This window comes from Cutaneotrichosporon oleaginosum (genome assembly GCF_008065305.1).
Source record: "Cutaneotrichosporon oleaginosum strain ATCC 20508 chromosome Unknown ATCC20508_contig01, whole genome shotgun sequence".
Classification (NCBI taxonomy): domain Eukaryota; kingdom Fungi; phylum Basidiomycota; class Tremellomycetes; order Trichosporonales; family Trichosporonaceae; genus Cutaneotrichosporon; species Cutaneotrichosporon oleaginosum.
In genome coordinates this window covers 855645-882980 of record NW_027072170.1, presented here as the reverse complement: position 1 = coordinate 882980, position 27336 = coordinate 855645, and the positions used below count along the sequence as shown (strand labels likewise).

Sequence of the window (27336 nt, the reverse complement as noted above, 5' to 3'; positions counted from 1 at the left end):
ATCGTTATATTTATGGGTCCGACGCACTTCCGTCCTGCGTTGGGTCTGAGGTCGAGTCGGGCAATGCCGCGCTCACCTCACCGGAGTCGAGGAAGACATCATCATTTAGATCGAGGCCATTTGCGGTCGCCGCCGCATCCGCCCGCCACTCTGGCCCTCCTAGATCCACCTCGTCGTCCGATAGACTCGAGTCGGAGCCACCACCTAACCACGCTGAGATGCTGCGCCGCGATCGCGTGCGGTTCTTAAAGCCGAACGCCGCAAGCGGCGAGCTGCGCATCTGGCGGAATGTATCGCCAAACGAAGGTGCCGTATTTGAACGCGGCAGCTCGTTCGGCGAGGTGACGGCCTGCACGTCCGTGATGTTCTGCGTGCGCGGGATCTGAAGCCGGTCAGGCCGTCTGCGACGGCTACTGCCACTCCCTTGCCCATCCGCACGGCGGGCGCGCAGCGCAATAGCCGAGTCAGCGTCAGACTCGAGCGGCATCGTGCCCGTCGGCGCGGCGCTGGGCCGCTCACGCGCCAGCGCCATGCGCACCTCCGCGCGGCCGCGGTGGATCGCGTCCTCGATCTTGGCGCGGTTGTGCACCATGTGGATCGTGGGCCATGTCACGCGCTGACCGACCAGGATCATGCGCGCGAGACCCTTGCGGTCTGGGTCATCGAGGATGTGCAACCAGTCGAGGGGCCGGCTCTTAGGAATGAGAGTGAGATCACCGAAGAACCGCTGCAGGAATACGCCGCTCCAGTCGCTCTGCAGCAGTTGCGGCAAAAGGTCTAGGTCACGGATGACCTTGAAATGCTTGGACAGATCGAGCTTGATGTACGATTCAAGGGCGCTGAGAATGAAGCCACCGCGCCATCCGCGGCCTTTGCGGTGCGCAACGGGACGCCCGACGGCGCCGCGCGGGGCGAAGAAGAATAAGTGAATGTGGGGGTTGGTCTGGGATACGATGGAAAAGTTGCAGTTGAACTGGGTGTGCAGCGAACTGAGGGGGATGTCCTCGCGCAAGCTGCCGTCCTTGAACCGCGAGCCGCCGAGATTGTGAGGCCGCACCGATCCGTCGCGGTCCTTGGCCATGAGCACCACAGGGTTGAGAATGCCAGGGACGGCGGCGGAGGCGATGATCGCCGACCAGATGACACAGTTGGGCGCGGTAAGGTGATTGAGCAGGATCGTGGGTGAGTGGCGGTCTGCAGGAACCACGGAGACGTTGAGGGCGCGTCCCGTCCGCTCGTACGCTTCCTTGAACGTAAGTGATCCGCGGGTGAAGTACATGGCCTGGCGTCAGACACAAACGGGCACGTGTAGGATTACCTTCCGAGCCCACTCGAGGGCGGAGAAGCGAGCGCCGGTTTGCATCCACCGGCGAATCCAAACGGAAAAGGGGTCCTCGAGGGCGGTAATCTTGTCCGCTAGTTCGGGCCGGATAAGCTGCTTGAGTTCCGAGTCGGTGTACGTGCAAACGAGTGCAGCGATCAAACCGCCAGCTGACGTGCCAGTGATGACGCGAGGTAGGAGACCGTGGTCGAGAAGGGCGCGAGCAACGCCAAAGTGGTAATACCCAAACGAGGCGCCGCCCGATAGACACAGCGCCGATGTGCCATAGTTCTTGTTGAGGCGACGGAAGAATGCGCGCTTCTCCTCGAGCGTGACATTGGACGCGGTACGAACGTAGTCGAGGCTGGCAGCGACCTCCTTAATATGTGCCTCGACCAGTGTCTTGGTGCCGTAGAATGTCTCCGAGTACATCCGTGAGCTCTCGGTTCCAGCAAAGTTCGGGCGGACGCAGATGCTCAGCGCATCCATGAGGGCGCGCGTGTCCTTAGCCAGGCGGAGTTTGTAAAGTGTAGCGCGCACGCGACGCACCAGGTTTGCGTCAAAGTACCCATCAGAGTCCGTCTCCTTCCAGTCATCGAAGCAGAGTTCGTCATCGAGCTCCTTGGCCGTTGCTCGCCATTCCTCGTATGACTTGGCGTTCCGCAACTTGCGCTTGAGGACGCGCTGCACGCCGCGCCATGCAAATAGCCACTCGAAGACGTTGACGACCTGACGCGTGAGGACGTAGGCGCTGAACTCAATCCAGATGATGAGAAAGAAAAAGGCCTAGTGTCAGAACGGCCATCGGGGAACGCACGAGAAGTGGCCATCGGATCAGATGATAGGTTAACCCGAGGCTCTGCTGACCTGCCGATCGGCGTCTGTCGTTAGCGACTTGTGGATCGCGGACGGCCGAGCGGAAACGTACTTTCGCACGCGCGAATGAATGGGCTGTGGCGTCAGTTGTCTCCTGTAGAACAGCAGAAAGGTCTGAAACGCACAGCAAAGTCAGATGTCGCTGTCAACTTCTCCACCCCCTTCGACCACTCGGGCGCGTCGTGCGGCGTCAATTGTGGCGACTTGAGCATGGCGGGCGACATGTCACCTTCGATTGGAGCCACATCTTGTAAAGACAGGGCATGCTCAAAGGCAGCGAGATGTCTATGTGTAAGTAAGAGTCTACGAGTCTCCTATATCTTACTCTTCGTTGATGTGGTTGTAGGTCCAGAGGGTGGGGTCGACGCCCTCGGGAATGTCGTCGATGGCGGTCATGGTGTCGTCTACTACTCAGACATCGATGAGCGTAGCAGAATGCGAGCCAGATGTGAACAGATGAGAATGAATGAACGAGATGTGGTATGCTGAGCGTCACTGGACAGCGTCGGGAGATGGAAGAGCTGGGGATATGGACGTTGTGGTAATCTCCTGGGGGGGAGGAGTGCCTGGAATGGCGCGCGCCGGGCACCATCCTCATTCGCCACCGTATGGAGCGCGGAGGATTCCATGTCGTCACTCGCTCATCCCATCATCACCCACTCTTTGTCCACGCACCCCTCGTTCAATTGTTGGCATTCATCAACAACCTCTCCGCCGTGACTGCTCGTCGCTCTCCACGCGCTGCACGTTTGATCACACACAACGTCTGGGCGCCCGGCCATGTCAACTCCGCTTCTTGCCCAGTTTCCATCCTTGGCGGCTTACCCGTCCTCGTTCCTCAAGGACCTTCTCTCCTCTCCAGAACTCACTGAAGCGTTCCTCTTCTCTCTCCCGGAGGTTCAGGAGCTCGTTGGCGAAGTTGAGCAGCTCGGCCGCGAGAACGTCGAGCTTGCACGTACGCCGTTCCGCGTGACCATTCTGACAGCAGAACAAAATCTCGCATTGCGCGACGAGTTGATAGCGCTCCGCGACGCAACCGCGCAGTCGTACAGCCACGCCGAGGCTCTCAAGGCGCACTGGGCCCAACTGGAGAAGACACAGGCGAGCCTCTACCAAGTACATGCGATATTGAGCTCCTGGCTGACGAGCAGCGCCAGCGTCCTTCCTTCCTCCACATGCGGCTGAAGCATAGCTTGACAGCTCAGGATAACGAGAGTGAGAAGATAGCAACGACGTTCATCGAGGGCCGCACCGACTCGCCGGCGGCAGGTGAGAGCGGGCGTGATGCTGCGCTTGACGCGTTCATTGCCGAATTCAAGGCTGCGCGCAAGACGTATCATAAGCGTAACATTTGGGCGGAGCGGTGGAGCCGCGGGGAGGTGGCGTGGCGCGACGACTAGTGTTGTTGTACTATATACGCGCATGTGCATTGCATAGCATTTCTTGGCGCCGGGACTGATTCGCCTTGAACGTCAAGCAACCTGCCAAGATTGCAAGACCTCGCTTGCAGACCGCATGGACCGGTGATCGACCGAGACTGAAAGAACGCTGGGTGAGCGTTACGAGGGTCACGTGACAGCCGAGACTCTTGGAACCTCGGCGCCGGCGTAAGCCGGGTACATGGGCCGGGGTTGGCCAGTATCATCACGACTGCGGGATCCTGGTCGCCAAGCTGCTCTCTTTCCCCCCCCCCCCTGGCCCCAACCCAACCATACTAGACTGCCCCGCCCACCAAGCTCATCTCATCTTGCTTTCTACCTCTGTCCGTCACACTTACTCCAACACTTACTCTACAGAGCCCTCCATACATCTTATCATGGCCTCGAATCCCGACTCTCGGCCCCTCCCCGACGGCTGGGTCACCCAGTGAGTGCCCACCGCCCTCTGGGTCAATCCTCGCTGACCGTAGGCTCAACACTGAGTACAACACCTGGTTCTACGTGAACACGAAGGCGCCCGGCGGTCCCCAGTCGCAGTGGACTCACCCGGCAGACGACAAGCCGCCTGCTCATGAGTTCTCCTCCCCGTCCGGCCCACCTCCGGGCCAGAATGAGAAGGCGGGATACAACGCCGAGAAGAGCGAGTATGCTCAGGCCGGACAGCAGCCGCCCTATGACCAGCAGCAGTTTGCGCAGCAGCAGCAGTTCCAGCAGCCGTACCAGCAGTCGCCACCGCCACAGCAGCAGCAGCAGAGCGGCAAGCGAGGCTTCCTCTCCAAGCTGACCGGCAAGGCGTCCGGTAGCCAGCAGCAGGGCTTCGGTGGCGGATACCCCGGCGGCTACGGCGCCCCACCGCCCCCGGGCTACGCTCAGCCCATGGGCTACGGCCAGCAGCCGATGTACGGCGGCTACCCCCAGCAGCAGGGGATGTACGGCCACCAGCAGCCGATGATGATGCAGGGCGGACGCCGCCCGGGCGGCGGCGGAATGGGTGAGTTACGCGCGATTGAGCGATTAGGCTGACTCTCAGGCGCTGGCGCTGGCCTCGCAATGGGCGCAGGTGCCGGTCTTCTTGGTGGCATGATGATCGGCAATGCCATGGCAGACGTGAGTAACAGTGCCCTCATTCTCCTGTCGCTCCGAGTCGTTTCCAGAAGCGCACAAACGTGCGCGGGGTCTGTCGCATGTAGCGCGACCCAGAACTCTCAGGACTCTTGACGAATTCCCTTCGCGGGAGCTAAAGAATATGCTGACGCCAGAACGAGCACGATGCCTACGCTGAGGGTTACGAAGATGGCGCCGGCGGTGACGGTGAGTCTGCCAGAAGAATAGGTAGTGAGACGGTAATGCTGACGGCACAAGACTTCGGGGGAGACTTCTAATTGCTAGGTGCTTCGGGTTGGGACTGAGTTCGCGCAAGCGGATGACCCAGGCCACCGTCTGCGCGCTGCTCCTCGTCATCGGCAGCGATGCCCTCCCTTGACTTCTGTTCTAGACTTTGCCTAAATCAGCTCTCGACTTGACTCAGTAGTATCCTAGACTCTCGTTTCGTTTCCATTTCAGTACTATGTGACGCCGCTCGTATACGATGCCGTGCTGCTGGTTCTGACTCATATGACGGGAGGACGCGCATGTGTCGGTGGATTGGTGCTATGACATGATAAATGACGTCATTACGAACGAGGCGGTGCAAACAAGCATGAGAGTGATGTGTGCGATCCGTGCGCCACACGATGGTTCCGACAACTTCTAGTTTGAGATCTCAGATCCCGGGGATCACTTGTTCGCCGATTGCCGATCGCCGACACTCGTCCTCAACGCTGACAGCCATGCGCTTACCATCAGCACTCAAGTAGCGCGATGGCGCCGACACAGTTCACAGACTTGAACGCCGACGTGCTCTTGCACGTCGCCGCGCTTTTGGCGCCCGCGCCTTCGACGCTCGGCGAGCACTGGCTGAACGGGGCCAGACCCACGCCAAGTAGCGCCGACCTGCGTGCGCTGCGGGTAACGTGTAGGCATACCCGCGAGGCATTACCCGCGTGCGGCCTTGACGTGCGCCTCAAGGATGGACCCATGGTGCAGAATGAAATGGCGCGCTGGGCCGAGGCGCCTGCGGAGGTGTTGGGCCGGGTCCGGTGAGTGGGCCTCACCGCATCCACTGCCTCGTCTTGAGAATTCGCTCCCCCATAGGAGCGACAGCTGCTCGCGTAGCTCTTGGTCGGTTTCTGCATCTTCTCCCTGACGCCAGACGCATTACCCTCCCGCCTTCGAGCCGCGGACAGGACATCATTACGCCAGCGACTGCGACTTCGCGCCTTGAGGTGTTATGCACCCTGCTCTCCCGCTGCCCAAACCTCTCCACACTAGAAATCGCCCACAACCCCTTCTGTGTGCACGACGAGTATGGACTAGGCCGCGAGCGTCTCTTCCCACTCATCCCCTCCCACCCTCCGACATTACACACAATCTCGAGTCTGAGTGTGGCGCTCAAATGTAGGATATGCGCGATCGAGCTCACGCGGCTCTTCGCTGCGTGGAGCAACCTTGCGTTCTTGCGTGCCAGCGTCATGATGCCGGCACATGTCTCGCCTCGGCTTGCACTCGCGCCTCTGGTCAATGAGATGCACTCCCTGCGCACGCTGCGTCTCAAGGTCACAGACGACTGGTGGCTGCCAGACGTCCTCACCGCGCTCTCGCCATGTCGGGCACTGAAGGATCTGCACATCGCTCCATACGACGCCAGCCGCAAAGTTGCCGTTATCGACTCGCTTGCTCGCCCAGGGCACGACGCCGGCCTCGGCGCAGCGGGAACCTTCATGGATGTCCAGAATATGAGCGAGAGCCCCGGTCGCGCCAAGCCCGCGACACCACTGGCGTCGTTCTTCGCCGCACTCAGCGCCTTTCAGATCGAGGAGCTCGACCTCTGCCTCTCTCCCGCTGCCGTCGACCCGTCCTTGGCAGACATGGACGTCGATACGGATTGGCGCGACAAAGCTGCTGAGGCCGCCGAGAAACTGGTCGAGACTTGCCCCACGCTCAGGCGCGGCTGGTGGTGGATCCAGCTTGTCGATCTCGACTACCACCAGCTGCAAGGGTACGAGCGCTGGGCGTGGGTGGTCGATGATGCGGGGGTCAGGCTCGCGGATGACCCGCATCGCCTGGCGCCGCTGGTAGTGCGGAACCAGGACGGGCAAGGGACGACGACTGAAATCCCGTCTGAAGAGTGGAACTAGATCACTGTATGCCTCGGGTTGTGCTTGTAGACCATATGTCCGCCTTTGTGTACTGAATATGACGACGTAATGCCACCTGGTAATGCTGTTAATATTGAACGCGTCCTGGATGGACCAGCCATTTGTTGAGCTAGGGAGGCACCAGACCTCGATACCCTGAGTCCGCCATGGAGAGCCACCAGACGCGTCTGACCTTGGTTCTCTTACCCTTCCCTCATCCTGCCATCCTCATTCATTCTTCCATTCTTCATCTCCATCTCCACATCACTCCCTCGTCCTCTCTTTCTCCCTCTCTCCCTCTCTATCTCGCTCTATCTTGCTCCTCTTCTCGTCGTCCTCTGATACACTCCGCGTAACCCCCATTCACCATCACATCGCTACTCGAAATCTTGACATTGGGCGACGCGGCCTGCGCAGCGCGCGCTCGACTCTTCCACCCTCTTCCCCCGTCATGCCCGCCATCCCCTCGTCACGGCCATCCACGGCGCCCCTCGTGAGCTCGAAGACCTCGCCTTCCGTAACAAGGACCCCGGTGGCATCGAAGTACCCCGCGTCGTCATTCACAACGCCATCCTCCTCGAGTTCGACGCGTCCGTTACTTGCGACGAAGGTCGTCCGTAAGTCACGAGTCATGCTCGCGTATAGCCGCACATCATATCCGCATTTTCGTGCTGACACTTACAGACGCTATTGACACAGCTCGACGAAGAAGCGTCGCCTTCGCTACAGACAAGAACCAGACCAAAGAGTTTGCCAAAGACTCTCCCATCATGGTCCCTGAAACGGCCCCTCCGCCGTCAATTCGCGCGTACTCCCCAGTCACTAGCTCGCCCATCCCCTCCAGCGACCGCGCATCGTCGCCCTCCCGTCCCCGTCGGCCCATCCTTAAGGCCAGCGACCCGTCTATGATCCGCGTCGCTCGAACCGTGCGCGAAGGCTCGTGGGCCAACCGTGAGCCAGCGAGGAGGCTTGTTGTTGGCAGCCGCCCAAGAGATGTGGCGCGCAGCGGCTCTCTCGCCCAGTTGTGCGACACAGCTGAGGATGGCGTTGCAGGCAGGCTACCTAGTGAGGACGACATGCCTGGCTCGGATGACAGCGCGGGCGCGGCGGATGCACCTGCCAGCGACGGCTCTGACGAGGAGCCAGAGGAGGTTGAGTGTCTGCATCCAACGTCTCTCGTCAATGTAATCCTCGAGGGTGCGGAGGATCTCTTGACCCTAGAGGAGGCCTACACTACGCTTACGAATAAGGTGCGCGAGCTTCCCCTTATCTTCGGCCCTGTTACCGAGGCCGCACAGTTCCAGCTCGATGCCGTCGCCGAGCCCATCTCGGACGAGGCGCCAGCACTCGTCCGGGCTGTGACGCGCGACCTGAGCCGCTTGATGGGGAAGGTTCCGCAATCAGAGCACTCGCAGTCATCAACGCCGTTTCGTGGTCTTATGTTTGAAAGGGCTTCGACCATACGCTTACCACCATCACCGTCAAACTCCCCTATGAAGAAGGGGTACTCGGAGGCCGAGATCCGGTATCGCCGGGAGGCCTCGAGTGTTGGCGCTGCTGCCCTCCGCTTCCTCGCTGCGCTGTACAGCTCGCCGCGTCTCTTCAGCTCTTTCACCGAGGGGGACCTCGTTGCCTTGCTCGAGCAGGTCATCATGATCCCAAAGACACCAGTCCTCCCGACGCCCATTCCGAAGCGCACGTACTCGTTGGCGCTCTTGGTTTTAGCCCACCTCAGAATCCCGTCAAGCTGGGTTGCCAGGCTCGACGGCAAGATATTCGACGCCCTCGACAGCGCTTGGAACGTGCTGGGCACCGGCGGGCCACCGTTTGCCTTTAAGGATTCAGCGGTGGTCAAACGCGAGGCCTTCACTGCGCTCTCTGCTCTCCTCCGCTTTTACCCCCAGATCATGGTCCCAGGGTATAAGCGCTACTTGGCCACCTCACTCCGAGCCCTATCAGCAATAGACACTGAGATGCGCCGCCTGGCCTCGGCTGCCATTTCCGCCTTCGTCAAGGCACGATACCAGCTCCTCGCTGACGCCGAGCTGGCTGTTCAGTTCGACAGGGAGCGAAACGCCAAGGTCGAGTGGGAGGACTTACGGGATCTCGTGCACAGGAGTGAGCTGTACGCTGCCCAGTTCTTTAAAACTTCAGTGAAGCCCTCACCTAGGCGTTACAACGATACCAGGCCCGACAATGGTCAACAGGTCCGGACGGAGTGGAGTTGCCTAGAGGCCGCATTCAAGTCACTGATCGGGAAGCAGGAAGACGTTGCCTGGGCTTGCTCGACCTGGGCTGTCGTTGTGACCTTGATGGGCTCGTCGTACAACTCGTTCCCTCTCGGCATTCTCCTGGATCACATTATGGACGTGAGTCATTAGGCAGGATACAAGCTAACCTTAGCGCTCGCTGCAACCATCATCAAACACGGTCCGCCCCGCTCTGGCATGCACTGCTTGGCAGCATGCCATCCACGCATACCTGCTTGCTGGGTCCTCTTGTTCCATTTCAAATGGTCGCATGGTGCGCTCCTTCAATCCTTTCACGGCATCATCTGGCCTCAGCGCTACAGCTCGTGTCAACCGGATCATGTTCCCCTTCAAGAATGCCATGCAGGAGGCCCTCGATGTGCGGAACTTTGCTCGCGCACTGGTAGAGTTCCCCGAGTTCCGCAACGACAAGCGCTGGACCTGGAAGCGAAGCGAGAAGCCGCGCAGGACAGCGTATATGATCTCCACCGGCTCCATTGCGCCCGCCATCGTCTTCGCCTATACTACTCTTGCACTCGACCATGAGGACCAGGTCGCCAGGGAGGTCTCGCGGCTCTCAGGATTGCCATCGTCGGATGGTATCGTGTCCGACCTCACACCCGAGGAGCAGCGCCTTCCGCGTTTGGACCAGACATTTGAGCTCATCCTGCTGCCTATCCTAAAGCAATCATTCCCCATTTGCGGCGTTGACATCCTCAAAACTCAAGCGTGGTCGATCTTTGAGGCCATCACCGCGGAACCTGCACCTAACGCTCCTCGGCGGTCCATCGACCGGCTCCTTTCCTGGCGGTTCCTCAAAGGTGATGTAATCAGCTTGGAGGCGACCGACCAGGCTCTTGCCCAGGAGCTGGCCACTGCTTTCGAAGGGGACCGCATTAAGCCCTCCGAGATCCCAGCGTGGGGCAAGCTCTGGATTGCCAAGAGACTGGGCAAGCTACTCGCGCTGTTTGTGGACGCGTTCGACGGAATTAGTGGAATCAACACTCTCAGCTCAGTTGACTGGGTGCGTAACGCAGATGGCATCGTCCTTCTTCCCAAGACGCTCGCACGGGTATGGACCAACCTTCTCGGCGCCATGTCGATCACGCACGTGCCCGACGGACCCGCCACTCCCCTCTTCAAGGTCGGTCTGCATGCTGTCATGAGGACGCTGCTGGACATCTTCGACCGCGACCCGGCGGCATACCTGCCTATCTGCCTTCTCAACGAAGAGGGCCAGTCGACGCTGAGTCCTGCAGCGATCCGCCTGGGCGTAGTTATGCACCTCTTCCGCCTTGCAGAAGAAGTCCTCGGCGAGCGGGTCCTGGGTACCGTGCAGGGCGAGTCTTCCGCCCAGCAACGAGCTCAGGACGAGGACGAGGCATTCGGTAGCCCAACTGTGGCGGGCCACCTGTTGAAGCACATCCTGCGTTCCGATCTCATGGCTCAGATGGACGACAAGACGCGCGAGCGCTTCATGGAGTTTATAGGATCCCTGCTCCGCATCGGTTCAGCACAGAATACGCGGATGCTGGGACACGTCGCCAACGCGATGCCGTGGATCTTTGAGCATAACGAGCGCTTGCAGCTGGACGTTTGGCGCACACTTGGTGAGCTTTTGTACGATATCCAGTGACATTTCCTAACCTTAGCTCTTGCCTGGATCGACGCCGTCGATTTGCAGCCCTCGGACACGGCGGCCAGGACCAACTACACGGGTGACTTGCTTGTAAGCCTTCTCTCGTGCCCATTCCGCAATGAAAACTCCGACTCGGTTTGGTACAGCAACCCGGCCGACAAGGACCTCACAGCATGGGATTCGCTGCTAGAGACGACAGTCTTGCGCTTCCGCGCAAAGCGTGTCGGCTCCAACTTTGGTGTTCTTGAGACGCTCGCCGCCCACTTGCAGGACTTTGCAGTGGTCTCCGATGATCGGATGGCCAACGAGGCTCGCATGACTGCGCCCACTACGTTACACTGCCTCGCCGTCGCAGCATCCAAGGTCTCATTCGTGCCTACCGAACATTATCACGCCTCGCACTTCAGTATCAACGAGAATTACGTCCCCGTCGACTTCCTCGGCTACGTCTCTTCGGCGCTCAACGCGTCATACCCCTCCGCCCAGCCGAGCGCCATTGCCCTGCTGATCAGCTCCATTGCAGGCGTTTTCCGAGCGCTTCCCGCCGACTCGGTACCCGATATTTTGGAGCCACTGCGAACCTCGTTGGTCAAGTGGATGACAGACGAGGCGAAGGTGTCCACGGGCGACCTTGTGCGCCAGCTCGATGACCTGTACATCGCCGTTCTGGGCGCCATTACTCTCGCCATCGAGAACGGCAGCATGCCAGCCTCGAGCGCCACAATGAACAACCTCATTGACATCTATGCGCCTCGCCTCTCGTGTGCACAGAGCGCTGCCGTCCCAACCGCATTCCAGGACTTTTGGCGCCGGTCGTTCCAGCCCGTTTCCGGACTTGAGTATTCCGACGACGTCGCCGGCTTCCTCCAGGATGTGCTCGCTGCTGTTCCAGGACTCATTATTGTTGAGGGCCTGTACTCCGACGAGTCACAGTCGGCAGCTAGTGAACGCTTCCCTCACGCCGAATCAGTGCCAACGCAGATCGTAGACACCCCACTCGAGATGTCTGCCGACCTCGTGACTGAGACACAATCCCATCCGTATGAGGAGGAGGCGGACGACGTAATCGACCTGTCCCTCGACGATGCTGCCAGCCCACATCCGACTGAGGTTGAAGTGCCCAACGTTCCCATCGACTACGACGCCGACGTGTCGCAGACGCAGCAGACTCAATTGGAAACGCGCAAGCGCAAGAGTGAGGTCCTGATCGACACGTCACCATCCTCGGCGGACTCGCCAGACGTCTTTGGGCCTAGGAAACAAGCCAAGCAGAGCAAGAGCAGTCGGAGACACAAGCGGTCGAAGATGGCGCGCAGGTCACGCGAGTCGACTTCACATGTCGGCGACGAAACCGTGATCCCTGGTACCGACATCGAGGACGAGGAGCCAACGCCCTCGCGCCCATCGGCGAAACAGGCGCACTCCAACGAATCCATGTTGGGACGTTTCCTCAGGCGCGTGCCGACCATAGGCGCGTTCTTCACAGAGCGCGTACCCGCGTCCTACGAGCCCGCGTCCTACGAGATCGAGGATACGGATGTTGACGAGGACGAGGGGACCAGTCGGTCCGAGCCGATCAGTGAGATTGGGAACAATACATACGACGAGTTGGTGAGCCACCAGGACATCGAGATGGAGCAATCACAGGCGACCCCATCTGCTGCTGAGGGCGACGCCGCGCCGGAAGTCGAACTTGAGGAAGGTGAGGGCGAGGCGAGGCCTTCCTCATCCACGCCTCCAGTCCCCGCCACCCGTAAGGCTCGAGCCAAGCAGTCGACGCCCTCTCTCGAGCCGACGCAGACCGACTCGGTTCCAAGCTCGCAGCATGGCTCGCGGCGGCGCCGTTCTCGGCGCGTCGCAGTCGAGTCGCCGGCAGAGGTACGCACCACTCGCTCCCGTAAGGGCGTAAGTGTTGGACCATCTGCCGCGGGAGTCGCTGCTGCCCCAAAGCACTTGGCCGCCGACTCAACTCCTGAGGTGGAGGAAGCCCAGCCCGGTTCTCCCAAGAACGACCACCAGACCGAAGACTCACAGCGTGCCACTCGATCCTCGTCCCGCCGTAAACGCGCGTCGGACAGTGTGGATGCGATGCCGGCCAAACGTCTCCGCTCGACCGCACCTGCCCCCACCGCCCCCTCCCCGCCCGAGAGGAGCAAGGACGCCCGCGTCCTCCGCCGTGAGCGCCGGCAGCGGGCCGCCAAGGCTGCCAGCGCTGAGCACCGGGAAAATGATGTGGAGGTGCCAACTGTCGCACGCGAGCCGGAGGTCGAGGTGCTAGCGGAGGCAATCGAGACCGAGCCCGTCGCGGAGCCGGAAGAGGTCGCTGAGCCCGCGGACCTTGAGGGTGACGCTGAGCCCACGGAGGCTGAGCTCGACGCCGAGGACATGGAGCGCGAGCCTGTCCTCGTCGAAGAGATGCAGGTCGAGGCTCCAGCGGTGCCCGAGCCTGGGATGGAGAGTGAGATCGGCCAGTCGCCCGATCTTGAGGAGGGCGATATCGAGATTGAGGGGATGCCTGCTGAGGCTCCAGTTTCCGCCGTGGTCGAGCTCCCCCAAGAAGAGCCCGCGGACCACACGGCCGAGGTTCCCTGCGCTTTCCTAGACGCACCTTCCGTGATCGAGGGCGCCCCGGTCTTGCCCAATGCGTCCGTCGACGACACGCCCGACCGCTCCGAGGCGATCCCCTCGGCCTTCATGGACGCTCCCACGCCCGTGCCGGCGCCCAAGGCCGCCCCTGCTCCCGTCGATAACCAAGACGACATCCTCGACGAAGACGAGGAGGAGGTCGAGCGCCTCGTTGCCCAGAATCGCCTGCTGGGCGCCCTGGAAGAGGTCGTGGCCGACGAGGCGCTCGCGCACCTCGACCTGACCGGCATCAACGCCGTGCTCGCGTACGCGCGCCGCCTGCAGGATGCCGCGATGGCGACGCTTGCTGCATTCGCACGCGACGGCGAGGCGGGCCGCCGACGCGCCCGCATTTCATAGTTTTACTATTCATTTAGCATTAGCATGGGTCCGTAGTTTTGCGCAACGTTTGGTTGCAATGTATTGTATTCTATGCAGACGCCTTGTCACAGTATACATGCTTACAGCTACATTCTCGTTATCATTATGCAGGGTCACTTCCGACTCGCTCTCCTTCTAATCGCCTCATGCTTGTTGCTATAACTTCCGCCACGCCGTGACGATCCACAGCGTCCACACGCACCCGATAAACCCGAGCCCACAGAAGAAGAACTTGCGGCCGCGCTTCCGCTCAGCTTCGCTCCGCGCGAGGCCTGACTGCGGTCCGTCCTCCTTGATCTTGGCCGCGATGGCGCGCGCCCGGGGATCCTCGACGAGCGGCTCGTCCTCGTCGCTCGTCAGCCCATCATCGTCCTCCATCGGCAGCTCCTCGTACTCGGCATACTCCTCCCATGCGGCATGCTTGGCGGCGAGGCGCCGGCGGCGCTCGAAGCGCCACAGCGCAATGGACGAGATGAGCTGCACGGCGTTGATGGCCGCGTAGATGAGGAGCAGGCCCTCGGCGGCGCCGCTCTCCCCGCGCCGCTCCTTCGCGTAGTCGAGCCACAAGCCTGCGAGAGTTTGCGAGGCGCTCGACGCCGCCGTCTCGAGCGCCTTATGTAGGCCCAGGCCTAGAGGGACGAGGGCGACGGGCATGATGCGCGGGATCATAACGACGAGGAGGAGCGTCGAGGCACCATGGCCAAGCGCCCATGAGATGAGGCCGGGCCACGGCGTGCCTGTCAGTGACACGGGCAGCGCGAGGAAGATGTAGCAGAAGAGAGTGAGGACGGAGGTTGCGAAGAAGAGGTAGAATGTCGTGCGCGGCGAGCCGGGGTCGCGGTCCGTTATCCAGCCCACGATCGGGTAAAGTACGATGGCGCCGGCCATGAGCACTGAGGCGTTCATGCTCGCCTGGGATTCGGAGAGGTTGAAGCGGACCTGGACAATCTGAGGGTCAGTTACCAGAGGAAGGTCGGCTCACGTTGGCGCTGAGGTGGAGGAAGGGTTGCCAGATGGCACCGCAGAACAGGTTGACGAGGATGTACATCCAGAAGACGTCGCCGAGGCGGGAGACGCCATCGAAGCGTACGATGCGCTTTGGGCTGACCTCTGCAGCATCGCGCGTCTGATCAGCTCCGCAGCCAAGGCCCAGGCGTAGGACGTTGGCGGAGAAGGAAATGATGCAGAGTGCCAGGCCGACAGCAAATGGCGCCGTGTCACCACCCGCCTCGGCGAGCGGGAGGGAGGTGAAGCTCGCAATAAAGCTCGATGTCTTGCCGCTCACCAAACCCAGGGCGAGGGAAAGGCCCAGATGGCCGCCAGGGGACAGGCGCGCAAGCAGCGTCTCCTGCACGACCATTAGAGGTGTGCTGCCAAGCCCGAAGAGGAAGTAACCGAGAGCCATGATGGCGATCGCTCCGGATGCAACGCCAGCGTAGAGGATCACAGCGCCGAGAAGGATGAAGCCGGTGGTGATAAGGGACGAGGCGGCTGTGCCGTAGCGTGCTACCAGGATGCCAGCAACGAGCGGCGTCCATGTCGAGTTGAGGCAGTCGTCAGATGCCGATCTGGGCCAAGGAACTCACTTGAGCGCCGAAATCATGAGCGAAAACTGGCTATTTGTCGAGCCGAGCTCGCGATGGAGCTTGCTCTTGATCGGCCCAGACACATACATCAGACTGGTGTTAGTTTGAGATCTGTTTGGCATCGGGGATCGGCAGCTACGTTTCGGGCATCGTGCGCCATGGGACAGCGCTGACTCACAAGTGGCTCCCGATACTTAGCGTACACACTGCGATGAGAGCTAGCGCGCGCGACCGGTCGACCTTCCCCGAGCCCTCGCGAAGGTCGGCGACGGAGCGGGAACGGATGAGGCTCGCATTACTGAGTCTCCGGTGCAGGGGCGCCGCGGCGGCCGGTGAGAGGGCCCGTGGGTCCATCGTCGTGCGTGGAGAGTTGAGTCTAGAGACAGGAGTGCGCGGCAGTGGTGTATACGACGGCGTGGACTGGAGGTAAGACGAGCGCTCGTGCGGAGGAGTGCAGGGCGGGGTGCGGATTGGGGTGCTGCACTCGTTTGAGAGGAGGTCGGATGTCTCGGAAGGGATGATGAGGCGGTTGACGCGGGGGCCGAGAATGTCGCGGAGGGGCGAGGGCATTGTGGAGGGCCGGCCGCAAGGGAAGGAGAGAGAGGGTGGGGGATGGGGAGGGAGGAGAGGGACGTGCGGAGTGCACGGATGGTGTCGAATTAACGAAAAGAGGATATGCCTTACGGCTCAAGAACGGCGGCGAGGCGGTGAGATGAGATGAGACGATGGGAGAAGCAAGAGAGGTGGAAGAGAAGTGTGTGAGAGAGAGAGATGGAGAGATGGAGAGAAGAGAAGTCACGAGAGACGACGAGCGACGAGGAAGAGCAAGCAACCCGACTGGCCGACTTGTCAAGGAGTGCTCCAATGTGGTGAGCTGTGCCTGGTGTCTGGCCCATTAGCCATCAGATATACAGAGTATGCTCCTCCGCGATCCGCGAGCCGCCGTCTCCCCTGCTGTCTGCAAACGATCCCGAGGTAGTCACGCCGTTCCTGTCTGCATACCTGGTCTACGCTCTGCATAGCGCCCGCAATTATGCAAGGTTTGATCAGCAAGTTGAGCAAAATAGCGGCTCATTCGCCACTGCTACTGGCGAACTCTGAGGGCGGGGAGGCGCGGTGTCAATTCGGCGTATCTGATAAAGCCCTGCGCGCGCAGTCTCCTCTTCTCGGTGACACTCGTCAACCACGTGCGATGGAGATGCACTGTACACCTCAACGAATTGGGGTGGCCGGCCGCTCTTGTGGCTGCTTACTTCAACATAGACCATCGACAAGTCGGTGTTGACGCTGCAATAGTTTATTGCGTGACGCTCGCGACGGCAGGGGTTATCTAGCTCGAATCACGTCGCGGGTATTGCACCCATCGACCGGCCAGCCAGAAGCACGCCGATTGTCACTGGCATCACTGGCATCACTGGCATCGCTTATTGAGTTCTACCTCTTGATACACGGTACATGCGGCTGGCCTGGAGCCACTCCAAAGCTCATTCAAACACACCCTCCCTGCCTCCAGCATGCACGCAGAGTGAATCAACATGGCGCCAAAGCCGCCATCCCTCGTCACGCTGGCGCACTATAACAAAACATCATCCCGTCGTGTCGCGTGACATCCAACCCTCCTTACGTACATGTATGCTGAGCTGCTGAGCTGCTGAGACACAGTGATATGTAACTCCAAACAGCTAGTGAACAGCCGCGGCAGCAGAGTTCGAAGGTGACGACGCCGCGATCTACCAGCGAGCTTCTGACCTCGACGGATCAGAGACGCTCGAGCACCCAACCGGCGGCCGACCGGCGCGCGTCGCGCGTCGCGCCGCCTCCTGTGGTGCATGTGGTGGGCAAATCTCGCCGCTCGCCTGTGCGTGCGGCCGTGCGCTTTCGCGGATCGCCGATCTCCGCTCAGGCTGACAATCGTCACTAAAATGCCCGATTCTTGTCCAACCTTCTCCGTACTCCCTTCTCCGTCCCGCCGACACCGTACACTCGTGGACCACACACGACAGCTTGCGAGCCTACGAGCCTGGAAGCTGGAAGAAGCAGGAGGCGGCATTCCCGACCCACTCCGAACACCTACACCGGCATACCCGGGATTTCGAGACCGAAACGTGTGCCGGCCTTCCCCTACAGTACACCTACACCCCTACGCACACGCCGATCGCCGATCCGCGGATCCGCCGGAGCTGGCCGTTCGCTTCCTTGCTTCCGCTGCGCATCCAGGAACGGCCCGCACAGCTGAGGAGCAGGAAAAGAGCTGAGCAAACAGGGAGGGAAGACAGGTGCAAGCTCCAACGACGTCAGATGGCGGCTGACGCCCTGAGGGATTGGCGCGGCGCGAGGGCGGCGGGCGGCGGGCGGCGCTGATGATGGATTGATGGATGGTGGTACACTACTGGGTTGTGAGGCACTCTGAAAGCAATTCCAGCTTGCATGCTTGCAAGCTGCTAGCTTGGACGTGTCGTGTCTCATTTCCATCAAAGAGCCGCTGCGCGCTGACGCGTTGGCGCGCTGGCGCGCTGGTCCGCGGTCCCGCCAAGTTCATGCGATCTGCACATGCCCATGCATGTGCGCGATGCTGTGTTGAGACGTTCGGTTGAACGGAGCGATGACTGAGCATGGTGGCTGTGCGGCGTTTGACGTGGAAAGGATGTACGAGACAGGCAATCGGTGTATTCGCATGTCTCGAGCAGCAGAAGAACAGCTGTACGCGGATGCGCGGAAGCGCGTCGGATGCGAGAGATCTCGTGTCCGTCGTCGTCGTCGTCGACTCGTGACCACCCTCGGCTACAACTCTTTCACCCTCGGCCATCACTCGGCAGCTCGGCAGTCGGCCTCCCCCTCGGTCACCAACAAAACCGCCGGCCGCTGGACAATCCCCGCTAGAAATGAAAGATAGACATTGTATGGCACAAAATTGACTCGAAAAAGGTATTCTGGGACCACGCCTCATCTCGGCGCCCGTGAGGTGAACATGTGAGCATTTCGTGTGAGCATGTGAGAGGCATGAATAGTCGAGCTGCCAGTTTCAGTCCTCGCAATCCCCCATGCCCCAGCCCAAGCCTCCTCGCTTGCAGAAATCTGATCGGACGAGCGGACGCCGCTTATCGCATCGCAAAGGAGAATTATTACACAATTAGACAACCTTGGAACAATTGGAATGTAAACAACTCATGGTTAGGAGTGATTAATCTTAGAGTAAGACCCTGAGTGTAGCGCGCTCAGGGTTTAACAGAGCTTGTTTGAAGATCCAGCAAAGGCTCACCGCCCGGCGGCCATCGTCCCACAAATCATAATGCAAATAATGTCCTAATGAGCTAATGAAGGACTCTGTGTAACTCTGTAATACTCTATTTCATCCACACGCCCCCCGCAGACCCCGCAGCTCGCAGTCAGCGCCAAGGCTCGCCGCCTCCTGCCATCCACCCTTCCGAGCCCGAGCCTCGGCCCTCCTCCTTCCCTCCGCCGCCTCTCGGCCCGCCCCCACCCTCTGCTCCGCAGCTGTCCGCTCGAACGGCCACCAGAAACACACACACACAGCGTCATACTTTGCCTGATGGCCCACCCCTCCGTGATCCGTGACAAAACCTTGCCGTCACCATTATCGCGCCCTCGGCTCCAACACTCATTACTCGAGATCAACATCATCATCATCATCCTCCTCCTCCTCCTCCTCATCTTCATCCTCATTCTCTTCGCATCTGTTGACATTCAATATCAGCATCATCTTAACCAAGGTACGTGTCGTATCATGTCTTGCGCATGCCCGCTTCCGGTGGAGGCGAGCAAGACATCAAGCACAGCCGCATTTTGCTTGCCGCGCCATTGCGCGTCCACGCGGGAGGGGTGACTGTCGCGTCACGCCCCGCGCACGCTCTCGCCGCCCAAATGTCTTTTTCGCTGGGTGGGATGGGTGCTTTCTCGCTTGCCGTCGGCCGTCGGCCGTCGACTGCATAGCTGTATGCATCTGCCCCGCACTCCCCCTCTCTCCCTCGCTCTTCGCATGCACACTCTTCCTCTCTACTTGTCTCCTCATCACCTAGCTGACATACTCCAGAGAGCAAACGCCGACGCGCTACACGCCACAACAACACTCTGAGAGAGGAGCAATCTCTGTTGCCAAAGACAGCATTGATCGAGCACTCTTGTCCTTCTCGGCTTGGGACCGACGGCTTTGCATTCCGTCACTGTTGCTTTTTTTTACCTGTCCCGACGCGAGCAAGGCGGCGGCGCGCAGGTCCCAGCCACCCCAGGTGACCCAACTTTCCCTACCCCCTCGGCGCCCGCTCTTGTCCGTCCTCGACGCCACCCTTTCTCCTCCCTCCCCCTATCCCTCCCTCCCTCCCTCTCTTCCGCCCCTCCGCCCCTCCCATCATCATCATCATTCATTCATCACCATCCCCGCACACCCCCACCGACCCCGACACGTCTTCCCGACGTATCCTTCCCGATTCACGCACATCTCCTAGACGGGCTCGTCTTGGATCTCCAAACCCCCGCGCGCGTCTCTTTCCTTTGACTCGAGTGTCGCGCGACTCCACGCGACCCTGTTGCCTCGCTGGCCTGTTACCTGTCGCCTGTTGCCTGTCGTGTCGCTTGATTGCGCGCCCGGTCGCCCGGCCGCCTTTGCACGCTCTAATCGAGTTGGAATAGTGGGTCACAGGCAAAAGCCGTGCGCTGTGCGTGCATCGTGACAGACCAGCAGCTTGGAGCAGGCCCTGTCCATCCTTCTTCCTGATTGCTAGGACGCAAGGACAGAGTCTGGCTAGAGCCTCCTGTGGCACGATGCCCGGCCTCCTCTCGGCCATCCCTGGCCTCTCAAACATCCCAAACCCCTTGAACATCTTCAACAATGACGATGCCCAGCACGCTCAGCATCAATCTCAGTCTCCATCCTCATCTCCAACTACCACCACCAGACCATCTCTTCCAACTTCGGCCTCCTCAAACTCGATGGCTGCCAACGCCCAGGCCTCAACCCCAAACGAGGGTGGCGCCTCCAAGTTTGTCTCCATGCTCACCAAGGGCCTGGACGTCTTCACCCTCAACTCCAACCCCAGCACGCCTCAGAAGGCTGTTGCAAACGTGAACGCAGAGGCAGAGGACCCCTCCCCAACTCCGATGCAGCCCACCGCTTCTCGAACCGACCCAGGAGTGACCGGCTCGTCTGCATCAAGCCCATCGCGCCTTGGCGGCAAGGCAGGCGTGGTCATCGCAGACTCTGCTGCTGAAGGAGATGGGCCACGCTCCAACCTCGATGGCAATCGCCGCCGGGGTCTCAGCTCCGCCAGCCGGGGCTCCGGTGGGGTCGTCGCTCCTTCCAGTCGACGTAATCGACGCGTCGAGGTGCGTTCCTAGCTCGTGACTCGGTCAAGCTGACTAATTAAAGACCTATGTGCTGGTCAAGCCGCCACCCACCTCGTCCAAGAACCCCTTGAACCTCCAGCTCCAGCTCGTCATGCCAGCTAAGCCGGGGCGGCCTAGAGGAGGATCAGACGCAGCCTCGAGGGCAATGGTCCCTCCTACACCTACGTCGACTACGGCCGCCTCCACTGCGCCCATAATCGATGACTCGTCGGTACCCTCCACGCCAGCCAGACAATCGTTCGAGAGTCCGGTCGAGAAGGTCGCTAGCGGTGGATCAGACGCGACGTCCTCGACTCCATCAGGGTCGGTGACATCTGACGCACCACTCTCTGAAGCTGCGTCTGGAGCTACAACTCTGCCGACGTTACCAGAGGATCAGGCCGCGACCAAATTGCGTCGGAGATCGTCGACTGGGTCGCAAACTTCAACGAGTAACGCTTCGATGATCAGCAGTGCCTCCGGCAAGCAACGCATCGTCCCACTTTACAATCTCGCAGTGCACAATGTCGTTCAGCCCACTATCGTGACGGACGCCGGAACGGACCACAAGGTGGCCAAGTTCCTCAAGCGCAACCTGGACATCAATGGCGTGGGGATCCTCGAACCTTCCGAGGTGTGGCTCCCTCTGCATACTGGTGGAGGCTCGGTCGCCGGCAACTCACCCCGCCCGTCCATCGACCCGAACGGTAACGCCAAACTCCCGCGCCCCGCGTCTATGATATCGAATATGTCGCTGCTTTCGCCCGCCGTTACGCGCGATGACGCAAAGAGATCAAGCGTAGACGCTGGCGGAAAGCCCGGCAAGCCTGGCAAGCTCGATGCCCACGGTCTCCGTGTCCAGGAAGAGGGTCCCAAGAAGTTCTTTGGCAAGATATTCCGCAAGCGGCAGAACACAGAGACACCAGAGCAGCCGAGAAGAGGAAGCGTCTCGACATCACGGACGAGCACCGTCGTCAGCATGGATGCCGCTGGAAGCCTCAAGGTTCCCGCCACCCCACCAACGGCTCCAGCAGTCCACTTCAACGGTGCGGCGGAGCTGGCGCAGGTCGGCCACCCGACCTTTGGCCTATCGCCCGCGATGATGGCGCGGAATTCGTCGGTGGCCAACCTCGACCAAAACGGCGCGATTGTCGGATTGATAGGCGAGGTGCCCAAGTCCGAGGGCCTCGAATCGGACATGATGAACATTGTCCGCTCCGGCCGCCCAGTCGGCTACACCTGGACCGTCCGGCGGTGGGCGAAGAAGAACACGGAGGGCTGGGCATCGCACATCGTCGCGGCTGCCGCGGCAGGGCTCGACATGGTCGCGAACGCGATTCCGGGCGACGGCTCTGACGAAGTCGTGTTCGAGTGGGTCAAGATGCGCTTCTCCGCGACGAACGAGAGCGCCATCGCGGCGCTGAAGCGCCACCCCGCTGCGTCAGAAGGCGCCGACCTCCTGAAGCGCGCACGACCACTGCCGACACCTTCACCAGGTCCCAGCCCAGCCGGCTCGCGCGTGAGCCTCGTATCAGGCCAGCGGTCGTACCTCGACGCTCCAGGGACGGTCAAGGGGCGCAAGGCTCCGCCATCGCCCGCGAGCAAGCGGCGCGGATCGCCGCCGGCCGCGCGCTCTTCCGATGAGGCGTCGGCCGACGTATGCATTCTGGACGCGGACGAACACGCCGTGCCGGCCGTGCACGAGCCCGACCAGCCCCCGACGCCCGAGGACGACGGGTACGACTCGGACCCCGAGGACAGCGAGACGCCCTGGGCGTGCAGCGTGTGGGTCAAGCGCACGGGGCAGCGTCAGCTGCTCGCGACGCTCACGCCCGCCCCGCACCACCCCAAGGTCATTGCGGTGCTCCGGATCCCGAGCGTGCTCAAGGGCTTGTCGCTCACCGACATTCCTGCGCCCGTCGGCAAGTCGGCCGCCCACACCGACATTGCGGCACGCGTCCGCGACGAGGTGTGCCTGTCCGAAGAGAATCTCAAGGATGTCGTCAGCGTCACGGCCATGTGGCTTGTCGCGCGCGAAGAGTTCAGCGGCTTCGGGCGCAAAGAGAAGCGGAGGGCGTAGCGATGGTGTCGGAAGAGCCACGCACAAGAGACATACATTCCGCAGGCCGCAGCTACTCTACGTGTATTAGTAACCCCTTCGTATCCAAGCACTACACTGTCACAATACACACACACTATTTGGCTCTTGTGCTCATTTTGCATGTATAGAAACATGATTCAGCATAGTATCTCGTACAAAGCTACAAATTGTGTCGGTCATGGGAGTTTGGTCGGCCAGGGTGGCGTGGCGGGCCTGTCCCGCCACGGCATGTCGCAAATGGAGCAGCAACGAGGATATAGTTCGACGGTGTAGAAGTTGATGTTGAACTGGGTGCCCCTCTCGCCCAGGATGAGCCTGCGCACGGTAGTGAGCAAGTCGTCGCACCTGGGTTTGGGTGTGGCCTTGGCCTTCTCGGCGTTGCGCGCGGGCAGCTGCTTCGAGGGCGTAAGGGGCACCTTGGGCGGTACGTCCGCCGCGCGAGGAATAGGGAGCGTGCCGTGCTTGTCGAAGGGAACCACGACGCGGATCGTGCCGACCTCGCGGTCCTCAAATACCCCGAGGAGGTCGCGGAGAGTCTCTACCATGCAGTTCCAGGTCGTGTCGTTTGCATCGGGGCCGAACGCGAGGTCGTACTCGGCCTTCCCAACGAAGAGATGCGAGCGACTGGCGCCGGGAGCGAGGATATGGTGTGCGTTGTGGATTGTCACGTTGCTAAGAGAGGGCCAGCCGGGAAACACGATGAGGCCGAGTGCTAGGCTGACGCCGCACCCGTCCGGCCGGGCGTCGACGCACACCTCCTCTGGATGGGCCAAGTCGCGTAGCGCGCGAGCGCGCAGCGTGCTTATCGCAATGTCCTCGCTGGCGCCTGAGCTGATCGAGATCGACCCAGCATCGGTGAACTTCCGCGACACGATCGGATCCAGAAAGGCCGCCCCGCGAGTGTCCGGGATCATATCGACATGGAGGCGTCGCGCATACTTTAGGACGTCCTGTCGGAGTTCCACAAGGCCTCCCTCGCCCTCCTGCCGCATCATGAGAGCCTCGAGGAGGAAGCTGGAAGTGTTGGCGTCGAATGTGACGTGACGAAATAGCGCAGCCTTGGTGACACCTTTCGCCCAGTAGTCGTCTCCTCCGAGCGTGCGTAGTGCTGCTTGTGCAATGAAGGCAGCCGCCTGGCCGCGGAGGTGTGGGGGTCGCGCCAGCACCGCAAGGCTGGCCACAAGCTCCAAAAACGAGTCCTTGCCCTTCCAATTGTCCTTCAGCTGCATCCTCCGGTGCCAATTGTGCTCCTGGTCCGGGTCGAGGCGAATAGGCGCCATGTGCATGTCTCCCATCTCGGGAGGGGTCAGGACGAGGGTCGGTGCCGAAGGATTATCGCTCTCGTCAGGCTTGGGCTCATCGCGCTCGATTGCTGGGCTTTGCGAGTCGCGCCTCATCGGGGCTGAGGAGATCCAGTTGGTCCTGCGTTTTACGGGGCCCCAAACGAGCTCTTCGGAACTGTGAAGCCTGGGCTGGGACAGGGACGCGCTGGATGACGATGGCCATCCCCCATGCTCCGAGGCCGGCGAGCCTCTCAATGGACCCGATTGAGCCGAACTTCCTGGCCGTAACCCCAAACCCAAACCTATCTGACTCTCGGCATCGCTAGGAAAGCTAGGACGATACGTCGCAGGGAGGATTTTCCGATGACGGGGGCGTGGTGTAGTCGGCGTGGGAGAGTCCATTGGCAGGGCCTCATCGAAGCGGTCAGTGGACTCGGGACGTGGTGAAGGCGGCGTTACGTCGAGTGTTAAAGACGCCAGCCCTACCCGGCCGTCGTCGACATCCTGCCCGTCATTGACACTCTGCTCATCGCCAAAGCTTTCGTCGATGACGTGATCGTAGAAGTCATCGGCGTCTTCCTCGAGTGACTCGATGTCGGATGTGTCAGAGTTGTGCACTTCAACCTCCAAGTCATCCCAATCAGCCACAGACGTGTCGATGCCGTCGATGCCCGGCCGTCGCATGCTGTCGTCGTTAGGCTCGTCCATGTGGGTATCGCTGCCGTTGTGATCAAAAAGTGTGATGGAGGTGGAGATGGGAGGACTAGACGAGTCGAGCGTGTTGTGGTCGACTTCGCGTAAGACAGCAGGATTAGACATGCATGTAGTGACGAACCCACCAGAGTCTGGAGACGGTGAGGTCTGCTGTTTGTGCGAGTCGTTCGTAGTCATGGCGGGACTGGCTAGCGGCCAGAGTGTTGTGCGAAGGTGGGGAAGGTAGCGCGCGCGCACGCAGGGAGTCCAGGCCTCGGAAGGGCCGACGGGTCGCAGAAACAGTGGCTAAGAGGGTGGATGTGAGAGTAGTCGGAGGATAGAAGGGAGTGAGATGTTTGGTAATGTCGAGGATGGCAAGCAACTGTTCAGACGTGATGGCGAGTGGAAGTAGAGTGTTGGAGGGGGGTATGGCGGAGAAGGGAGAGTGAGCGATGGAGAAAACGAGCAAGAGAGAAAGAGAGAAAGAGAGAAAGAGAGAAAGAATGAGTGAGCGAGTGAATAAAAGTGACGAGGTAGCTTTGACAGTGTGGTGGCAAAATCCATTTGCACCGCGAGGAAGGCGTCGTCCACTGATTGCCTGGCTTTTAGTTCTATTAGCTGGTTGATTGTAAATACCGCCATCATCCTACCACCTGCCCCACCTGACGCGTAATCAATTGCACAAGTAAGTGTAGGCACCATCAATGCACCGTTGTCTCACTCTCAAAGAGCCGATCATACCTTACATTGAATGGTCGCCTCCAAACAAGTGGAAGCTTCGCGAGTAGCTCGCGCTCGCAATGAATCGTCCGTCGCGGCTCACGTCGGCGCTCATGACCTTGCCCGCATCCGTCGCCAGATCGCGCACCGGCGCCCACTCGTCGGCGCTCCAGACCCGGACGTGGCCGTCGAACCCGCCGGTGACGAGGAATAGGCCGGACCGAGGCAATGGTGTTTCAGATTTGGGCTTTTCGTCGCCCTCATTCCTCGAGTCGTCTGCCCTGTCCACATCCATTCCATCGCCGTCCACGTGTCCGTTCTCCGCCCCTTCCAGCGATTCCGCGCCGAGCGCGGTGAATGGGTTCTCCTCGCTCGCGCGGAAGAAGCGTACGTCTGACACACTGCTCTTGTGTGCTGGCATAGCGTGCTGTGTGCGCAGCGCTCGCAGATCCCAGATGCGGACAGTGTTGTCACCAGACCCAGTGGCGACTTGGAATCTTTCATTAGCTGCGCTCAGAATTAGCTCCCTCACCCGTTAGGCGCAAAGTCCATGCTGAGAATCTCCTTGACATGCCCGTCGAGCACCATCGCCGTGCGTCCCGTGCGCGTGTCCCACACACGCCCGATCGAGTCAAAGCCACCCGACGCCACCAACGCACCATCGTCCTGGAACGCCAACGCCATCACCTCCTTGCTATGCCCCTCCTGCACGAGCAGCTCCTGGTGCGTAGCCACGTCCCAGAGGCGCCATGTCCCGTCGAACCCCGCCGAACCCAGATATGCGCCGGACGGATGGAACTCGACGCGACCTACGCGGTTTGTGTGGCCAGCCAACGTTGCGAGAGGCTTCTCGGCGTCCAGCGACCACAATTTAACCTCGCCTTCTGCGCCGCCAGTCGCAAAATTGGTGGCGCTTTCAGAGAGACCAAACGTCGCGTCCGGGTGCCAAGCAGCGCCAGAGATCTTCTCAGTATGCCCCCTGCGAACAGCCACTTGATTCAAGTTGGGAAGGTCCCATACTTTGCTCGTGCCCGTCCAACTCGTAGTCAGAATGAGCTTCGAGTTGGGAGAGAAGCGGATGGTGGAGAGCGGACGATCGTCACCAAACTGCGAGCCAAGGTTCTGGAATGTCTGCGAGTCAGCAACGCCCTGAGGTAGACCCACTTGAAGCTCCGTAAACACCTCCTTGCGAACATTGATGACACGGCTGAGTGGCACGCCGCTCTCGACGCGTTGGCGAGCAATGCGCTTTCGTGCTCGTGCAAGCGAGTACCGTGCAATCTTTCGACGGGCCTGCAGCAGCTCGTTGCTTCCTTCAGTGTAAAACTCGCCCTCGTCGCTATCGCTGCTCTCGCCGTCGCTGTCGAGAGCTAGCGGCCGCCCTTTCATGACCTCGTAGCGCTCCTGTACCGTCTTGAGACGGTCACGCCGGTCACCTGGTCCCTCGCCGAAGAGTGTGATCGGCTCGCCGTACGCGCGCAGCCGCTCGCGCACCTTGCCGTCGTCTGTAGGCACGGCCATAGAGCGCATGCGCTTGCGCCGCTCCAACTGCTGGTGGAGAAGCGCATTCTGCTCGCGCTCGCGCTCATCATCCGAGCCGCCGAGTGCGTAGTTGTTGTCGATGACTGAATGTTAGTTAAGCATAGGATGTGAGCGCACCGAGCTCGTCGAGGTCCATGGCGGGATGTTTTGATAGAGGTTGGGTGGCAAGTGGACAGGAAGTTGGAGGTTGTACCGAGGTCACCGCGATCGATCAAAAGTCCACGTCAGATTCAGGTACAATCACCCCTCCTACCCCTCCGTTCGTCTCGACTTTGGCCGAACTTCTGAAAAGACAGACACCACCA

General features: G+C 60.6%; 9 protein-coding genes across 9 annotated transcripts; 3 read left to right on the top strand and 6 right to left on the bottom strand.

Annotated features, from left to right (window-relative positions):
- Window positions 1-10: 10 nt before the first annotated feature.
- On the bottom strand, window positions 11-2593 carry COLE_00373 (uncharacterized protein; the record flags this gene model as incomplete). Its single annotated transcript, XM_018424095.2, has 6 exons — window positions 11-1282; window positions 1319-2107; window positions 2139-2202; window positions 2250-2272; window positions 2323-2482; window positions 2523-2593. The coding sequence occupies 6 exons, from the start codon at window positions 2591-2593 to the stop codon at window positions 11-13; spliced, it is 2379 nt and encodes a 792-aa protein (XP_018276482.1).
- A 384-nt stretch (window positions 2594-2977) lies between these two features.
- COLE_00372 (uncharacterized protein) lies at window positions 2978-3597 on the top strand (the record flags this gene model as incomplete). The annotated part of the gene is made up of 3 exons (XM_018421517.2): window positions 2978-3152; window positions 3186-3313; window positions 3346-3597. The coding sequence occupies 3 exons, from the start codon at window positions 2978-2980 to the stop codon at window positions 3595-3597; spliced, it is 555 nt and encodes a 184-aa protein (XP_018276481.1).
- Window positions 3598-4013: 416 nt separating this feature from the next.
- COLE_00371 (uncharacterized protein) lies at window positions 4014-13745 on the top strand (the record flags this gene model as incomplete). Its single annotated transcript, XM_018424870.1, has 11 exons — window positions 4014-4063; window positions 4107-4627; window positions 4667-4802; window positions 4896-4947; window positions 5482-5774; window positions 5888-6812; window positions 7290-7489; window positions 7582-8990; window positions 9027-9241; window positions 9276-10731; window positions 10774-13745. 11 exons carry the CDS (start codon window positions 4014-4016, stop codon window positions 13743-13745), a joined length of 8229 nt encoding a protein of 2742 aa, XP_018276480.1.
- A 177-nt stretch (window positions 13746-13922) lies between these two features.
- COLE_00370 (uncharacterized protein) lies at window positions 13923-15922 on the bottom strand (the record flags this gene model as incomplete). The annotated part of the gene is given in 4 exon segments (XM_065626075.1): window positions 13923-14714; window positions 14749-15334; window positions 15353-15445; window positions 15531-15922. The coding sequence occupies 4 exon segments, from the start codon at window positions 15920-15922 to the stop codon at window positions 13923-13925; spliced, it is 1863 nt and encodes a 620-aa protein (XP_065482569.1).
- Window positions 15923-16925: 1003 nt separating this feature from the next.
- Window positions 16926-17402, bottom strand: COLE_00369 (uncharacterized protein; the record flags this gene model as incomplete). Its single annotated transcript, XM_018419693.2, has 1 exon — window positions 16926-17402. The coding sequence occupies one exon, from the start codon at window positions 17400-17402 to the stop codon at window positions 16926-16928; it is 477 nt and encodes a 158-aa protein (XP_018276478.1).
- A 336-nt stretch (window positions 17403-17738) lies between these two features.
- Window positions 17739-18299, bottom strand: COLE_00368 (uncharacterized protein; the record flags this gene model as incomplete). The annotated part of the gene is made up of 1 exon (XM_018419694.2): window positions 17739-18299. One exon carries the CDS (start codon window positions 18297-18299, stop codon window positions 17739-17741), a length of 561 nt encoding a protein of 186 aa, XP_018276477.1.
- Window positions 18300-20131: 1832 nt separating this feature from the next.
- Window positions 20132-22772, top strand: COLE_00367 (uncharacterized protein; the record flags this gene model as incomplete). The annotated part of the gene is made up of 2 exons (XM_018419692.2): window positions 20132-20692; window positions 20736-22772. The coding sequence occupies 2 exons, from the start codon at window positions 20132-20134 to the stop codon at window positions 22770-22772; spliced, it is 2598 nt and encodes an 865-aa protein (XP_018276476.1).
- Window positions 22773-22969: 197 nt separating this feature from the next.
- Window positions 22970-24967, bottom strand: COLE_00366 (uncharacterized protein; the record flags this gene model as incomplete). The annotated part of the gene is made up of 2 exons (XM_018419691.2): window positions 22970-24867; window positions 24916-24967. 2 exons carry the CDS (start codon window positions 24965-24967, stop codon window positions 22970-22972), a joined length of 1950 nt encoding a protein of 649 aa, XP_018276475.1.
- Window positions 24968-25511: 544 nt separating this feature from the next.
- On the bottom strand, window positions 25512-27167 carry COLE_00365 (uncharacterized protein; the record flags this gene model as incomplete). Its single annotated transcript, XM_018424093.2, has 4 exons — window positions 25512-25986; window positions 26022-26620; window positions 26654-27114; window positions 27149-27167. 4 exons carry the CDS (start codon window positions 27165-27167, stop codon window positions 25512-25514), a joined length of 1554 nt encoding a protein of 517 aa, XP_018276474.1.
- Between the last annotated feature and the right edge of the window lie 169 nt (window positions 27168-27336).